The following is an 18,587-nucleotide window of genomic DNA, read 5'->3' as shown; positions in this document are numbered from 1 at the left end:
TAGTACAGCTACAAAGTAGCTAATGTCTAGAAGATGTGCGCACTTGCCGCATTCTCAAATGCAAATTCGCCAATTCGCACACATAAAACAAACAGCGAAATTCATGTGAAATCGTCATCGTCGTCGTCGTCTTCGTAATTACGGGCAATTTTCCATGAATTTATTAACATTGGCAGCCAAAATGCGGTGCACAGTTTAAAGAGCTGCTTAAGTGCCCCCTTTTTTTTCCATAACAGCTGATGCCGTGCCACGACAAATCCACACCCTTCCCCTGCCCCTGCCCCTGCCCCTGCCCCTTTAAGCAAACAGACCATAAATAGTATAAATTTCCACATGACACGCGATGATTATGCACTCTTGAAGGCATGCTTAAGGCCAGGGGGGCATCATCAGGCTGCATCTGATACATCATTTGCGTACAGCTGGCAACTCTTAATTACACAAAGCCCCAAGCGACAATGATGCGCCAATCCATCCCCCACACCCCCTTCGCGCGAACCCAGTTCCATTCTCAGTGCCATTCTCAGCTGTCTCCAGTTCAAATCGGAGCGCTTTCATTTGGCGACGTGCGACGTTGTCGGCTTTTCATTGATAGCTTCCCCGTTCTCCCAATCTCTCTAAGCCCCTCTCAGCCCCCTTTCGCTACGCCCCTGTGCATGTTTGATCGTGTGTCATGCTCAGAGCTCATCTGCATGCTCATATCTTCGTCATCTTCGGCTTCAGTTGCTTCAATTGTCCCCTACACAGAGCTCGGGTGTTCTGTCTCTGTTTCTTATTAGCTCAAGCCCCCCCCCCCCCCCCCCCCCTCTCTGTCACACTCACCATCTCAAGGGAGGAGGGTCTGGTACTGGTTACTGGGACTCGGTTCGGGTACGGGCCAGCAACTGGGCAATCAGTAGGCAAAAATTCCATGAATTAATTTCAGTTTTGCATGTTGTTATTTATTAAAATTTTATTTTGCGTTTTACTCAAGCCGCGCGCGATTCTCTTTCATAGCTGCCGCTTTTCATGCCACTGTTTATGCCCTCTGTCTAGTATGTGTGTGTGTGTGTGTGTGTGTGTGTGTACTCTGCGCTAGTTATTTTTCATAAATTTTTTGTGATTCTTATCATTGAGCTGCCAGTGTTTGCTGTGGGATGTTTCTGGATTGCACAAAAGACTGAAGAACAAAAATTATACCACGAAATAAAATATTTATAATTAAAAAGAATCTATAAATAAACCCCAAAGAAATGCCAAAAAAAAAAAAAAATATTTGTTCAAACTGAATACATCTCCATATATAAAACGGTTTGTTCTGACTGACTGATCTTAAATATCCTATATAGACATAGGTCAAAATTTCCCATCCCCATAACTCGGCCAAATCTCATCCGATTTCCACGAGGTTTGACTTTTTATTCATGGTTTTCCCTCTAAATTAATCTGGCATTAAAATCTGAACACCTATTTTTTGGTCGAAATTCATGTCCAAATCTTACCCCGAGATTCGTATATAGACATGGGTCAAAATTTCCCATCTCCATAACTCGGTCAAATCTCATCCGATTTTCACGAGGCTTGGCTTTTTATTCATGGTTTTCTCTCTAGAATAATCTGGCATTAAAATCTGAACACCTATTTTTTGGTTGAAATTCATGTCCAAATCTTACCCCGAGATTCGTATATAGACATGGGTCAAAATTTCCCATCCCCATAACTCGGTCAAATCTCATCCGATTTCCACGAGGTTTGACTTTTTATACATAGTTTTCCCTCTAGATTGATCTGGCATTAAAATCTGAACACCTATTTTTTGGTCGAAATTCATGTCCAAATCTTACCCAAAGATTCGTATATAGACATGGGTCAAAATTTCCCATCTCCATAACTCGGTCAAATCTCATCCGATTTCCACGAGGCTTGGCTTTTTATTCATGGTTTTCCCTCTAGATTGATCTGGCATTAAAATCTGAACACCTATTTTTGGTGGAAATTCATGTCCAAATCTTACCCCGAGATTCGTATATAGACATGGTTAAAAATTTCCCATCTCTATAACTCGGCTAAATCTCATCCGATTTCCACAAGGTTTGGCTTTTTATTTATGGTTTTCCCTCTAAAATAACCTGGCATTAAAATCTGAACACCTATTTTTTGGTCGAAATTCATGTCCAAATCTTACCCCGAGATTCGTATATGGACATAGGGCAAAATTTCCCGTCCCCATAACTCGGTCAAATCTCATCCGATTTCCACGAGGTTTGGCTTTTTATTCATGGTTTCCTCTCTAGATTAATCTGGCATTAAAATCTGAACACCTATTTTTTGGTCGAAATTCATGTCCAAATCTTACCCCGAGATTCGTATATAGACATGGGTCAAAATTTCCCATCTCCATAACTCGGTCAAATCTCATCCGATTTCCACGAGGCTTGGCTTTTTATTCATGGTTTTCCCTCTAGATTGATCTGGCATTAAAATCTGAACACCTATTTTTTGGTTGAAATTCATGTCCAAATCTTACCCCGAGATTCGTATATAGAAATGGGTCAGAATTTCCCGTCCCCATAACTCGGTCAAATCTCATCCGATTTCCACGAGGTTCGGCTTTTTATTCATGGTTTTCTCTCTAGATTAATCTGGCATTAAAATCTGAACACCTATTTTTTGGTCGAAATTCATGTCCAAATCTTACCCCGAGATTCGTATATAGACATGGGTCAAAATTTCCCATCTCCATAACTCGGTCAAATCTCATCCGATTTCCACGAGGCTTGGCTTTTTATTCATGGTTTTCCCTCTAGATTGATCTGGCATTAAAATCTGAACACCTATTTTTTGGTTGAAATTCATGTCCAAATCTTACCCCGAGATTCGTATATAGACATGGGTCAAAATTTCCCATCTCCATAACTCGGTCAAATCTCATCCGATTTCCACGAGGTTCGGCTTTATATTCATGGTTTTCTCTCTAGATTAATCTGGCATTAAAATCTGAACACCTATTTTTTGGTTGAAATTCATGTCCAAATCTTACCCCGAGATTCGTATACAGACATGGGTCAAAATTTCCCATCCCCATAACTCGGTCAAATCTCATCCGATTTCCACGAGGTTTGGATTTTTATTCATGGTTTTCCCTCTAAAACAGTCTGGCATTAAGATCTGAACACCTATTTTTTGGTCGAAATTCATGTCCAAATCTTACCCCAAGATTCGTATGACATGGGTCAAAATTTCGCATCCCCATAACTCGACCAAATCTCATCCGATTTCCACGAGGTTTGACTTTTTATTCATGGTTTTCCCTCTTAATTAATCTGGCATTAAAATCTGAACACCTATTTTTTGGTCGAAATTCATGTCCAAATCTTACCCCGAGATTCGTATATAGAAATGGGTCAGAATTTCCCATCCCCATAACTCGGCCAAATCTCATCCGATTTCCACAAGGTTTGGCTTTTTATTCATGGTTTTCCCTCTAAAACAATCTGGCATTAAAATCTGAACACCTATTTTTTGGTCGAAATTCATGTCCAAATCTTACCCCGAGATTCGTATATAGAAATGGGTCAGAATTTCCCATCCCCATAACTCGGCCAAATCTCATCCGATTTCCACAAGGTTTGGCTTTTTATTCATGGTTTTCCCTCTAAAATAATCTGGCATTAAAACCTGAACACCTATTTTTTGGTCGAAATTCATGTCCAAATCTTACCCCGAGATTCGTATATAGACATGGGTCAAAATTTCCCATCCCCATAACTCGGTCAAATAACATCCGATTTCCACGAGGCTTGGCTTTTTATTCATAGTTTTCCCTCTAGATTGATCTGGCATTAAAATCTGAACACATATTTTTTGGTCGAAATTCATGTCCAAATCTTACCCCGAGATTCGTATATAGAAATGGGTCAGAATTTCCCATCGCCATATCTCGGCCAAATCTCATCCGATTTTCACAAGGTTTGGCTTTTTATTCATGGTTTTCCGTCTAAAATAATCTGGCATTAAAACCTGAACACCTATTTTTTGGTCGAAATTCATGTCCAAATCTTACCCCGAGATTCGTATATAGACATGGGTCAAAATTTCCCATCCCCATAACTCGGTCAAATCTCATCCGATTTCCACAAGGTTTGGCTTTTTATTCATGGTTTTCCCTCTAAAATAATCTGGCATTAAAACCTGAACACCTATTTTTTTGTCGAAATTCATGTCCAAATCTTACCCCGAGATTCGTATATAGACATGGGTCAAAATTTCCCATCCCCATAACTCGGTCAAATCTCATCCGATTTCCACGAGGTTTGGATTTTTATTCATGGTTTTCCCTCTAAAACAATCTGGCATTAAAATCTGAACAGCTATTTTTTGGTCGAAATTCATGTCCAAATCTTACCCCGAGATTCGTATATAGAAATGGGTCAGAATTTCCCATCCCCATAACTCGGCCAAATCTCATCCGATTTCCACAAGGTTTGGCTTTTTATTCATGGTTTTCCCTCTAAAATAATCTGGCATTAAAACCTGAACACCTATTTTTTGGTCGAAATTTATGTCCAAGTCTTACCCCGCGATTCGTATATAGATATGGGTCAAAATTTCCCATCCCCATAACTCGGTCAAATCTCATCCGATTTCCACGAGGTTTGGATTTTTATTCATGGTTTTCCCTCTAAAACAATCTGGCATTAAAATCTGAACACCTATTTTTTGGTCGAAATTCATGTCCAAATCTTACCCCGAGATTCCTATATAGAAATGGGTCAGAATTTCCCATCGCCATAACTCGGCCAAATCTCATGCGATTTCCACAAGGTTTGGCTTTTTATTCATGGTTTTCCCTCTAAAATAATCTGGCATTAAAACCTGAACACCTATTTTTTGGTCGAAATTCATGTCCAAATCTTACCCCGAGATTCGTATATAGATATGGGTCAAAATTTCCCATCCCCATAACTCGGTCAAATCTCATCCGATTTCCACGAAGCTTGGCCTTTTATTCATGGTTTTCCCTCTAGATTGATCTGGCATTAAAATCTGAACACCTATTTTTTATGTCTAAATTCATGTCCAAATCTTACCCCGAGATTCGTATATAGACATGGGTCAAAATTTGCCATCTCCATAAGTCGGTCAAATCTCATCCGATTTCCACGAAGCTTGGCTTTTTATTCATGGTTTTCTCTCTAGATTGATCTGGCATTAAAATCTGAACACCTATTTTTTTTGTCTAAATTCATGTCCAAATCTTACCCCGAGATTCGTATATAGACATGGGTCAAAATTTGCCATCTCCATAACTCGGTCAAATCACTTTTACATGATCCCAGTCCAATTGAAAAAAGCGTTGTTAATATTTCTTTGATAATTATTTAATTTTTTATTAATTTTTTTTTAATTTAATTTCTTTTTTATACATTTTAAAATTCTATTAGTACAAGTTTTAATATATATATTTTTTGCCTTCTTTTCGTTTAGTTTTTATAATTTACAATTACAAATGTGTGTGTTTCTGATAAATTCAATTGGTTTTCTGTTACAAGTTTCATATTTTTTTATAGAGTATATTTAAATTTAAATTAAAATGTTTTTTAATTTCTTGAATTGCCCATAACATACAAAGTACTGCTAAATATTAATTTATTTATTTATTTATTTTTTTTTGTTTAGTTTTTGTTAAAATTAATATTAAAAATCATTCAATTGATTATCACAGTATTCACGAAAAAATAAATATGCTTAAAAGTTGGTTTTATGAATTTTTAAAATAATTCTTCCTTTTTATATGTTTTTATTATTTTGTTAGTGAAATTATTCGCTAGAAACTGTTTTTTTACTGACTTGAATCTACACAGAAAGACGTCTTAGGCTAAGCTTTACTTAAATATTAATCATACGCCGTGTAGAACCGGATATTTTTATTACAACAAATTGAATACATTTGCCCACAGTGCGCGCACAGTGGGCAATTGCATGAAATTTGCGGTGTAAAATGTTGGTGTTCAAGTGAACAAGTTCCAGTTCAAAGGCAACGTTCACTTGAGCAGCGACATTTTTGCGCTACTTTTCTTATGCAAGTACTTTTTTTTTATATATATATATTTTATTTGTTATAATAAATACCAATAATAGTTAACATAAAACAAAACACAGAGCCACATGCGTGTGTATGTGTGTGGGTGTGCGTGTGTGTGCGTGTGTGTGATTGGTTCTTGAAACCGAATCATAGTTAAAATTTATGCTAATATTTAATGTGTTTTGCGACTTTAAACCTGCAAAGAAGAGCAAAGTGAGCGAAAATTTAGTAAGAAAAAATATGTAAAATATATAATATATAATATATATATATAAAATAAAAAATAATAATAATATACATAGAAAAAATAATATAAAAATTAAATCAAAACTATTTTTAAAAATAAGAAATTTTTATATTACAAAATATATATTTTCATAATATAAAATTATTTATAAAATATTTTTTTATTTTCTTTTTTTTTTATATTTCAAGTTTCTTTTGAATAAAAAATTGTGACTAAAATTTTTCAAATTCAAATATTAGTAAAAAAATGTTCTTTGGAACCATTTTTTTTAACTAGTTCATGTGTAGAAAGCTACTGTATGCATACTCATATGTTAAATTGAACTAGTTCTTGGTTCATCTTTCCAAATTATAATATACACTAGGGGAAAAGCCAATCGAAAACATTTGCTAAAAAATGTAATATTCTCTGTGTCATATAATATTATTTTAAATATTAACTGTATTATTTGTATATATTATATATTATATTCTATAATATATCATACAATTATGTATTGATATGAATATTATTATTTGTTACACACCTGCTTCTAGTTAGTTAAGCTGTGCGCTTTGTTTTTTTATGGTCTGCGCACATTGCACTGTCTGTGTCCCAATCTTAGAGTTGCGCCAGCTCTAGTGGAGCATGTAGGGCGACTCGTCATCGTCAGCGCCGGTGGGGCTGTCGAGCGAGGGATTGATGCGCTTCTCCTTCTGGCGGCGATTGCAGAACCAGACGCGCACCACCTCCTTCTCCATGCCGAGGCGATCGGCCAGCTGGCTGATCTCCTCGGAGGTGGGCTTCTGGTTGGCCATGAAGGCCTTCTCCAGGGCACCGCGAATCGTGGTCTCAATCGAGGTGCGCTTCTTGCGCCGCCTTCCAATGATCTCTGGCGTGCTGACCGTCGCCTGCAGCGCGGCCGGATCGAAAACGCCGCCGGTGGCCTGAATGGTGCGATCGGCATCGTCCAGCCATTTTTGCAGCAGCGGCTTCAGCTTGCACATGTTCTTGAAGCTGAGATTGAGAGCCTCGAAGCGCGAGATGGTCGTCTGGGAGAAATCGTTGCCATAGAGCTTGCCCATGGCTAGGCCGACATCGCCCTGGGTGAAGCCGAGCTTGATGCGACGCTGCTTGAACGTCTTGGCGAACTGCTCCAGCTCCTCCAGATCGGTGGTCTCCTCCGGCGAGGGCTCGCCCGCGGCACGCGCCGCCGCCGCGCTGGCCACAGTCTTCGGCTGCGGCGTCTGGCTGTGATTGTGATTGTGAGTGCCGCTGGTGGGCGTGCTGGGCGTGAGCATGCCGCTCAGCTTGAGGCTGGCCGCCGAATTGGGCGGCGTTATCTGCAGCGGATGATGCGACGCCTGCTGCGACTGCGGCGAGCTGGCCGGACTGCGCACCGGCGCCGGACTGCGTGCATGCGGCGTCGAGCTGCGCGGCTGCAGCAGCGGCGATTTACAGAGCGAGAGCGATTCCTGCTGCTTCTGCAGCGTCTGCAGCTGCTGCGTGGCCTGAGCGAGCGCCTGCATCTGGCTCTGCATGAGGAACTGGGCCGCGGCCACCTGTGTCGCCAGCGCGGGATCGTCCTGCGGCAGGCCCAGCGAGCCGCTGCGCAACAGCTCCATATAGCTGTTGAACTGCTGCTGCAGCGCCACCTGTCGCTGCTGCAGCAGCTGCTGGAACTGGGCGAAGTCCTGCGGCGAAATGGAGCCCGCCAGCAGCGGATTATTCAGCCCGAGGCCGGCGGCCGCGGCGAATTGCGCCTGCGGCGAGGACAGCCCGGGCAGCGCGAGCAGCGGCTGCATGCCGCTGGCCACGCTCGTGGCGACAGCTGCCGCTGCCGCCGCCGCCGCTGCCATTGTGGTGGGCGTGCCCACGTTGGGTGGCAGCACGGGCGAAATGGGCGGCGGGGCAGCCAACTGACTGGGAGGCGTGGCAGCCGTTGACTTGACCGAATTCGCCGGCGATTGAGTGCTGTGTCGCGAATTGTCGCTGGTCAGATTGAGGGCGCCGCCATTGGCATCATCGTAATCCTCGTCCGGCTGCTCCAGCTTGTACACCTGCTGCTGCTGCTGCTGCTGCTGATGGTGATGGTGATGGTGATTCGTGTGATGATTCGTGTGATGCTGGTGGTGGTGCGCCGGATGCGGCTGCATCGCGAGCAGCTGTCGCTTCGCCTGCTGCAGCGACAGAGCCGGACTCAGGGGCGATCGACAGCGATCGCTGGAAGTGCCCACGCTCGAGTTGTTGTCATCGCAATCCGAAGCTGCAAAGCGGAGAGAGAGGAAGAGAAATATTGCAGCAATTGTTTATGTCCGAAGGGGGAATGCAAGTTGGGGCAGAGCTAAAGTCACGCTGGAAACTTGAAGGAAATTGAACTAGTTCGAGATTTGAAGAACTTCTGAAGCAATTTGCAAAATAGCTTATAAACCTATTGCGCTAAAAAATTTTGATACTAGAAAGAATTTATATTGTTATAGAAGATAGAAAAAAATAGTTCCATTAAGAGAACTGGTTCTATTGGAACGCAAAGTAAGCCCAAAATGGATCTAGTTCAAATAACCCACTTTGAACTAGTTCTTGTAAAAAACCATGTTATTTAAAAAAAAAGTTCTAATGGTACACCATGTACAAAAAAAACTAGTTCTAATGAACCAATATGTCAGACCAAAATGAACTAGTTCTAATGGAATGCTATGTAAAATCAAGAAAGAACTAATTCAAATTTACACCATTTAAGTCAACAAAGAACTAGTTCTAATAACCCACTGTGAACTAGTTCTAATGAACACCATGTCGGATCAAAAACAACTAGTTCTAATGGAACACCATGTAATACCAATCAAGAACTAGTTCAAATAACCCACTCTGAACTATTTCTTATAAAACTTGTAGAGCAACCTTCTTGTGGAGCAACCTTGTGAGAGCAAAATGAACTGCAACTAATGGAACACCATGTAGGACTACAAAGAACTAGTTCTCAGAAAAGACCAAGATGAAAGGTCTGAATGACAAAGAATCCATCAGCGACCCCTTCTATACAAGCACATGGAACAGCAGCTTTTTAGACCTTTCTCTAGCTAAAGAAAAAACCACTCACAACTTTTTAAAAAAACTATTTACGAATCGATTAAAGACATCGAAGCCCGCCTCAGCCAAATTAAACATCTACTAAACACCCCATCAACCCAGGCCGGAATGTCCTTTGCATAACTTTAACATAGACCGGAATGTGTTTGCATAATTTTCGATACAATTTCATAGTCCGTTGGCTTTTGTTGTGGGTGAAAGGCTTTTGCAGGCCCACACAAGCGCGTCTCGTATTCTGCAAGAAGGGTTTTCTACAGCCACCCAGGCACGCCCCTCCCACAACTCGGCTCATAGTTTACATAGTTAGTTTACCTTTCGGCCACATACGTTGCGCAACAGTACATCAAATGGAATTCTCGTGTTTTCTTTTCATTTTGGCTGCTGCTCTCGAGTGCCATTTTAGCATTTCAAATGCTGCGGCCAGCGATTTGTATAAATTTGCTATTTCTATGCATTTTATTTGCACAAAGGCGTAGTCAATGAGGGGAAGCGGGGAAGGGGGGACCACTCAATTGATTTGCAATAATATTTAAATGCGTCAGTTCATTTTTTTTCTTAGGCTAAACTTTTGCCCGGCAATCAAAAGTTGCAAACCCTTTTCAATAGCAGCCCCTTTGAAGTAGAGCCCCAATCTCCCTCGCACACACGCTTCTATTAAAATCTCAATTGTGGCATTTCGATTTTGCCAATTTCCCATGGCCACATCCTGGCAACCAACTGGTCAGTCAGCTGTGTCCAGTCTCAGGCCCAACAACAACAACAACAACAGCAACAATTTTTGCATATGTTTGGCCACAGAGGAGGCTACTTTATGACTTGTGGCTCCGGCTGGTGGTGGATGCTACGTGAATTTGATGACTTATTCGAACGAGTGGGTGCCTCACAGTCATCTGCTGCTGCGGCTGCTGCGGCAGAGTAAATTTCTGTTAAGGCTACGTGCGGCCATTTGGTATTCAGATGATGTGCAAATTCGATTTGTATGTGTTGTGTGAAGAACTGAACGCAGTGGCTTAGGCAAAGCATTTAACGGGGGTTCTTAGTTGCTAAAATAGATAACAAAAATTTGGAAAGTCTAGCTCAAGCAACAGCTGGGTTACAATAGGTTGGTCTAACTACGGATAGTACTTTACAGTGGAAAATTGTTAATTGAATTGTTGTCTGAATTATAGTGCAAATTGCAGGTTGATATCTCTTCCAGAAGTCGAGTTACAATAGTTAGCTTTGTTATTAAGAGAGATATCAGGCCGGAAATAGTTTACAAAACTGGGCGAAATATAAAGGTTCCTGCTGTACTTCAGGTAGTTGGGTAGTTGTCCCCCCCTTAAAGGGACGCCCCTGCTTTTTTGGCCAACCAATAAAAAAGCCAAATGGTCAGTTTGACTTGCACACATACGTCCACAGCTCCCACACTCGTGCATAACGGCATAATTTTTGCATAAAATATATGTAAATATGTGTTCATTCGGTAGCAAAAACGAAAAAAGGGAGCGCAAGAAATCACAGCAACTGGGTCCCACACACTCACACACACATGTGAGAATTCAAATCAAGCGAAATGCTGTCAATAATATAAAAGAGAAAAAAGAAAAAAAGGTCCAGGAGCTCTGGACCCTGGACCAAGCCGTGACTAACGAAGTTCGGAACGTGGGCGTGCTAAATATACATATGCATGGTATTTGATAAAGATGATGATGATGATGATGTTGTTGTTGATGCTGATGATGATGATGATGACGATGTTGTTGCCATGAAATTTGTAAAGTGTGAATTGCAAATTTTACGCAGTTCAGACACACAAAATAACGAGCTATGAATAATAATGCGCAGCCATGAATACCAAAAAGTCAAATTTAAACAAGTATCTATTTAAAGATAGATTCCTGCCCGGTGGCAATTAGTGTACGCCCCGACAATTTCGATGACAACCCTAGAGCAGACAATTGGCCACGCCCCCAAATGACACTGACAATTGTCAGCTAATGCACGCGCACTCAAGAAGCTGTGTTAAACCAGCAAGAAAGCAAAACCATTTAATAAGACATCAAAATCAACTTAAAGATACAGCCAGAGTTACCCCCAACACTTTTGGCCGCTCTCAGCCCTACTAAATCACAGGCTCGTGTGCGACAAAAGTTTTGACAGCCATTGTTGAGTTACAGTTCCCCTAACTTTGCACAATGCGTAACCCTAGCCCTAGCCCTAACCCTAAATAGACATATTGAGAATGGAAATGGAAACCCTAAGCCCTAACCCTGGGCACAGCGCGTGGCCGGCGAGCGCGCAGTTTTGATTGCAAGGGTTGCTTCGGCAGCTCAAACCTCGAACCTCGCATTTTCCAAACGTATTTTATTGTCTCATCTTTGGGCAGATGTTTTCCAAGTGGACAAATCCTGAATGCTCGGACAACAGCTGATGCCTCGACTTGTTCCCTAATGAGACTTCGGCTTCGGTTGCGACTTTAAAGAGCTGAAAGTGTATTCAAGTAAAGCACTTACCGTTCGATTGCAGCGGCGACGGCGAACGCGACAGTCGGCTGATATCTGCAAGAGAGAGAGAGAGGGGGAGAAAATGGGGAAAATGCATCGGTTAGTCGTGGAAAACTTCTTAATTTTAGGCAGCCAGCAGCAGGCGACAGCACGTATCAGGCATAAACTGAGCAAAGGAGTGCGACAGAGAGGGTAGAGGGGAGAGGGGGGAAGCTGAATCGATATTCGATACGTTTTAGCTAACTGACCAAATGGCCGCAGACAGGACACGCTGCTGCATTAAAGGATATTTTTATGGCCAGCACCTGGTACACACTGTCTGTAGCCCCCCCCCCCCCCTCTCCCTTCACCCCTTCTCCACACACAATTTGAATTTGTGTATATATTTCGTTGAGTGCATTTTATGGGCACAATTGGGGCGCGTCCTCAACTCAACTCGGTCTCTGCTGGCCAATTTATGAGTCTGAGTTCGATTGGAAGGAAAATGTCTGTTGCATGCAACTCGCAACTGCAACTCGTTTTTTAGCAACATTTTTTATGGTAATCGAATGACTAATCCATAGGTTTTTCCGGGCAGCAAGGGAAAACGTGAATGTAACTAATCTTGGTCTATACGAAATGCCAATAAAATAGAGTCTCATGACAGACAAGGCATAATGTTAAGTTTGAATAGTAGAAGAAATCTAATTATGCGATAAATAAGGCTCATAATTTTATGGGTAAAACTAAGCATAACTCGAGAACTATATCAACTAGTTAAACAGACTTTGGTATGCAGCTACGGGTAGAGTATATAGAAGTTTTTTCTTAAGCAGTTTCTATATACTCTAGATAGAAGCCGAGTTTTAACCGAAACTAATGCAGTCCTATGAATGTCAAAGCATAATGTTGAGTTTGAACAATAGAAGAGATCTTATTGTGCGACAATTAAGGCCCACAACAACATGGGAAGAATTCAAAGTTGAACCAAGCATAACTCGAGAACTATATCAACTAGATAAACAGACTTTGGTATGCAGCTTCTCTTAGACTATATACAAGTTTTCTCCTAAGCAGCACCTATATAACCCTTATAGAAACCGAGTTTTAGAGAAAATTCTCTCATATCTGAGCGATTCCTTTAACAATCCTATTTATTGCAACAAGAATGACAATTTTCTAGCTGCCATAAATTCCGACTAGCTGATTTGTTAATTCGAAACAGTTCTTATCGAGTGCTCATAAAGTAAACGCCGTTAATCTTTTTTGGCCAAGTGTGGGCATAAATTAGACTGAATGGGCCAGGGAATGCCCACAGAGCGTGTTTTTCTTAATAAAAAAGATTATGTATTTTATTATATATACATAAATATAAATAAACTGGAGTGTCTTATATAACGTTTCAGAGATCTTTCAGATATTTCTGATGCAAGTTCATTTGAGATCGCTCAGATATGAGAATTTGCTTTAGTAAGCGCACTATTTTCGGTTGTAACTCGACTTCTATATAGAGTATATAGAAAATGTCAAAGACAAAACTTGTATATACTCTACAAGAAGCAGCATACCAAAGTCTGTTCATCTAGCTTCAATAGTTCTCGAGTTATGCTTAGTTCAGTTTTACATTTCTCCCAAGATGTTGCCCAACTGTTGTCACACACACACACACACACACGCACGCGCTTCTGGCACACTTTTCTCTCGCCTTTTCGTTGACTAATTAAGCGACAACTGTTGTTGTTGTTGTTGTTGCTGCTGCCACACTTCAGCAGCAATTCAAGAACTCGTCCACTCAAGTGGCAACAGAAAATGTGGAAGGAGAAGGAAAGATATCTCAGATCTATGCCGATATGTGGCATATGTGCCGTGAAAACGTGTATGCCTGCGCCTTGGACCTACCCCTGCCCCCGGAGCCACTGCCACTGCCACGTACCCCTACCCCTACCCCTACCCCGTGCCGTTGCCTGAGCTAACCCAATCAAGGCGCTGGCACTTAAGGCCTCGGCGAGCCAAACTAATTTTCAACAGCAACAAAAACTGCGCGTTAAAATGCCACATAAATTATGCAGCTCATTTTGAAAAGCCACCCCCGCTGCCAGCACGGTGAGGGGGGGTAGGGGGAGGGGGGTGGTTGTAATGCGTGTCGCGCAGCGGGTCAAAAACTGCGGAAAATCGGAAAAGCGCAATATTTGACGGAAAACGAATTAAAAATTTCGAGGCCAAACATTTGAACAAATGCAAAAACCGCAGACGAAAAGCATACGAAAAACGCAGCGGGTGACTTTAAATGAGAGAGAGCGAGAGAGAGAGAAAGACAGAGAGAGAGAGAGAGAGAGAGAGAGAGAGAGAGAGAGAGAGAGAGAGAGAGAGAGAGAGTGGGAGGGAGAGATGGAGGGAGAGAGCCTGAGGCGACGAGCCTGACTAATTGAATAAAAAGCTAAAAATAGCTGAATAAGTGGCGCATAAAGTTGCCAAAAAGCAGCCAAAACAGCTAAAAATAGCACACGCCAGAAAACAGCCAAATTTAGCTGGAATAAAGCTAAAATAGCAGGACTGAGGCAAGCGTGCAAAAGGAGAGATACTTTTGCACAATTAGTCAATGACCTCGACAGCTGTGTGTGTGTGTGTGTGTGGGTGAGTGTGGGTGTAGCCTGATTGTGTGTGTGAGTGTGTGAGTGTGTGTGAGTGTGTGAGTGTGTGTGAGTGTGTGTCTGTGTGTGGCACATCACGTGCGCAGACTGAATATGGCTATCGATTGACTCGTCGTCGGAAGCTGCGTGTCTTGAACTCTTGACCCCGCCGTAGCTGTGCGTGCGGCAGCTTCTTGTGCCCTTTGCTTTGTGCGTATATGCGTAGCAAAACAAACAGAGAGACAGGGAGAAAGGGAGAGAGAGAGAGAGGGAGAGCAGCTTCTGCAACGGAAGTCGATTTCCGCAACGATAACCAAAAATTAATCGATAATTTTTCTTCTGTTTAGCTGTATTTTTTTTTTTTTTGCTTTTTATTGGGCCTACTTCTTGGAACTGGCCATAAAAAAAAGCACACGCCCTCTTTCTTGACCAGTTCACCTAATCGACGATAACAGAAATTAGCCTTGTACTAATTCTTCATACTCTTGTTCTTCTAGTTGAGCGTTATCGTCCGGTTATGAGCTCATATGACGATCACGGCTAAAAATAATCGACATGTTGTCGTCAATCGGTCGAAATAAATCTAAGCATATTAATTTAAAACTTATTGTCGAACGTTTTATTTATTGTAATCAACGCAGTTTTGTTTCTTTTTTTCGATTTCTTTTGCGTCGGACTATGACGAAATTTGTTTACCAAGAACTTTTTGGAGCAGCATTACGTGTAGTCCTATTTCATTACTTTTTTTATACCCTTGCAGAGGGTGTTATAATTTTGTCGTGAAATGTGTAACGCATAGCAGGAGACATCTCCTTCGACCCCATAAACTATATATATTCCTGATCAGCATCAACAGCCGGGTCGATAGAGCCATGTTCGTCTGTCCGTCTGTCTGTTTCTATGCGAACTAGTCTCTCAGTTTTAATGAAACTTTGCAGAAGTCCCTCTTTCTGTTGCACGCAGCACATACGTGAAAACCAGCTGGATCGGACCACTATATCATATAGCTGCCATAGGAACGATCGGTCGAAAAGTAAGTTGTTGTATGAAAAAACTTTTTGTTTTTCATGATATCTCGACCAAACTCGAAATTTATTAGTTCTACTATACTTCTCATATATATGCAAAATCCTATTAAGATCGGACCACTATATCATATAGCTGCCATAGGAACGATCGTTCGAAAACTAGGTTTTTGATTATAAACCTTTATCTTGTCCAAACTCGGCATTAACTCTTTTCCCTGTGCATCTTAGATACGGGCAAAGCACTGCAAGCATTATGAAAAGTTTGGGTCTGCAAGGGTATTAGATCTTCGGCGTGCCGAAGATAGCCTTGCTTTCTCGTTTTTCGTTCATTTCGTTCTGGTGCAGGTGTGCCTGGAGATAAGCGCACTGAAAAAAAATATATATCAAGAGAGCCAAGATAACCGCGTGTATATGGAAATCATGGGACTCGGACATATTTAATCGGTTGCCACGATAAGAAGGCATTCGGCTTACGGCAAAACTTAAGACATATATTTGTAAAAAGAAAGAAAAAAAAGCTGTACTTGAGATATTAGTGGCAAATGGCACTTGATATACATATAATCTATCTATGACCCATTCAATTCGTACATTAACAATCCATCATCATTTTCTGTTATTAATTATATGAATCAACCGAATGCTGCCCAATTTCACAAGCCCTTAATTTATGGAGTTTTCTAAAGGGACTTTTTATATCTTATAAGATTTAACTATATAGTTCATATCGAGTATGCCATATAGCATATTATATAACTATATTGCATAATACGATATGCCCGACTTGTCGTTTATTCTCATCAAGCCAGAATGTCTAACTACTTGCTGCTGCCAGTGTTATGTAACATGAAGATATTAAGCATACTATACTAGAAGATTCGAAGACTTTAGTGTTATATAAAACAGTCAGCAGCAAATATATAGAGTTTATATATATACCATATCCTTTAAGAAACTATATCTTCACGATCTCATCTCAATTGCAATGAAACTACAATCTCTGCAATTACTTACAACACTAGTTAGCCCACATTCGTTGGCCAGTGTTGTACAATGTATACAACGCATTTACGTATTTTATTTATCACGCCTGATAAGCAACTAAAAATCGTATTGTTTACAAGAGGCTTCGCCAGTTACATGGTCATTTTACTCGAATTGTGTAAGAAATGCGTCTTTAATAAATTTATTTATTTTTTGTTGTTTTTTTTTTATGACCAGTGTTCGTCAGTTAGTTGTAGTTGAGTAGTTCTGTGCTTGGCACGACAGCAAGTGCGCGCTTAAGTGGGTCGCGCCGTCCGTAGGGAGGAGGGGGAAGGGAGGAGGGGGGTTTGAGGATGGGGAAAACTGTGATATTTATTTATGACAGGCACACCTGCGCCTCAAGTCGAGCCGTTGCAGCTGGTGGGTGGCTCTGCTTTGGCTGTCAGCCAGTCATTATAATAATAAGCAATTCGATTAGTAATACTAATACTTAAATCAAATGCATTAATTAATAACAATATCAAGGAGCTTACGCATGAGCGAAATTTTGAATTCGTAGATCTGACTGTGAATCAGACTTTTAACTTCACATGGGAATTGTTTATATAATTATTTATAATATCTACAAATATTTTATATAAATATTTAATAGATCAAACAGTTTCTTAAATATATACAGAAACTATGCTAAATAAATATATAATACCATAAATAAATAGAAAAAGTTGCAATTGGATTATGGCAAGAATTTCCCTACAGCAAGAAAGATTCTGTTTATTTCTTGAGCCCAATAAAAGTTGATTTATTTTATTTCAATAAAATAATTCATTGGAATAGTTTCTAATATATTAGAAGAGAGAGATTTGAATAATCTTTGAGAAATTCTAGTAAGATTTAAATCTTATGGAATTTGTATTGCAAGTAATCAAAAAGTATACAAAATATACCCAAAATATTTCTACAAATTGTTGAAACTTTTCATCAAAAATATATACAAAATATAGTTCTTACAGAAATTCTATAGATTCCTGGAAACTCATTAAGAGTCCAATGAAATATTGTTCTACAAATGCGAAACTCTTATCATTTAATTTCCCAAAAATATTCTCTATTTGAGTAATAGTTTTTATCTGAAACTTACATCGATTCTGCATCATGTGCACGGCAGCGTCTCGAGCGCTGTTGTTGTTGCCTTTCAATAGATCATGCTTCAAGGAATTGTTATTATCCTCGGGACTAGCTGTTCGCCAATGTAGCTCCGACATAACCATTTTCACAATCTGATAGTGTATATATATATATATATTAGGATTGTTATCTTTTGCGCTTGGTATATGTTCTTTATAGCACTTTCTAATTGTCAGAAGCTTGGCGTTGTTTTGCAACACTTGCACTGCACAACACTGGCTGTTTGTCTACTTAAATGTTTGATTGTTTGCTTTTAGATTATTTTCGCTATAAATTTTGTTTTTTTTTGTGCGCCGGCCTGCGTCCAAACGCGTTCGTGTTTCGCTTGAAACTGACAGCGGCAGAAGCGTTGCGATGCGCCAGGACGACTCTCGGCTCTTGTATCTGATGGATAAACGCTAGGCCGCTCGCCTGCTGCTGCTGCTGCTGCTGCTGCTGATGATGATGATGATGAAAATTGCGATGACGATAATGATGTTGTTGTTGATGATGTTGCTGCTGTTGCTGTTGCTGTTGATAGACGTGCACTGCTGCTGCTTGGCAAATGTTGTCTTTGTCTCGCTCTCTCTCTCTCTCTCTCTCTCTTACTCAATGCCTTGCACAGCCGGCATTGACTTTGTTTGAGTGCGAGTTTTGAGCTAAGAATTTGTGTTTTTGCGCCCAAAAATCAGGGGAAGTTTCTCTGGCTCTTGCCACCCCCAGCGGTAAGGGTTGTTTGCCTCTAAAAAAACGAACGTTTGCGCTTTATGTTTTTTTTTTTAGCTATTTATTGCTGCTGTTAAAAAACACACACACGACGAGCGGCACGATGTGCTTCAGCAGAGTCAACGCGTTTAACTGGTTTCACGTCGGCGCGCCAACTGCACTTGGCTCCAAATCACAAAAAAAAAGCCTGTGTGTGTGTGTCGTGTG

At 40.8% G+C, this 18,587-nt stretch overlaps 1 protein-coding gene across 1 annotated transcript; it reads right to left on the bottom strand.

Annotated features, from left to right (window-relative positions):
• Window positions 1-6,145: 6,145 nt before the first annotated feature.
• LOC115765496 (protein nubbin) lies at window positions 6,146-18,111 on the bottom strand. The gene is made up of 4 exons (XM_030709105.1): window positions 17,629-18,111; window positions 11,876-11,920; window positions 6,838-8,556; window positions 6,146-6,260 (listed from the first exon to the last, which is right to left on the bottom strand). The coding sequence occupies exons 1-3, from the start codon at window positions 17,756-17,758 to the stop codon at window positions 6,929-6,931; spliced, it is 1,803 nt and encodes a 600-aa protein (XP_030564965.1). The 5' UTR covers window positions 17,759-18,111; the 3' UTR covers window positions 6,146-6,260; window positions 6,838-6,928.
• Window positions 18,112-18,587: the final 476 nt, after the last annotated feature.

This window comes from Drosophila novamexicana, unplaced genomic scaffold, assembly GCF_003285875.2.
Source record: "Drosophila novamexicana strain 15010-1031.04,08,12 unplaced genomic scaffold, DnovRS2.1 tig00000974-arrow-arrow-pilon, whole genome shotgun sequence".
Taxonomy (NCBI): Eukaryota; Metazoa; Arthropoda; class Insecta; order Diptera; family Drosophilidae; genus Drosophila; species Drosophila novamexicana.
This window is presented reverse-complemented; position numbering and strand designations above follow the sequence as displayed.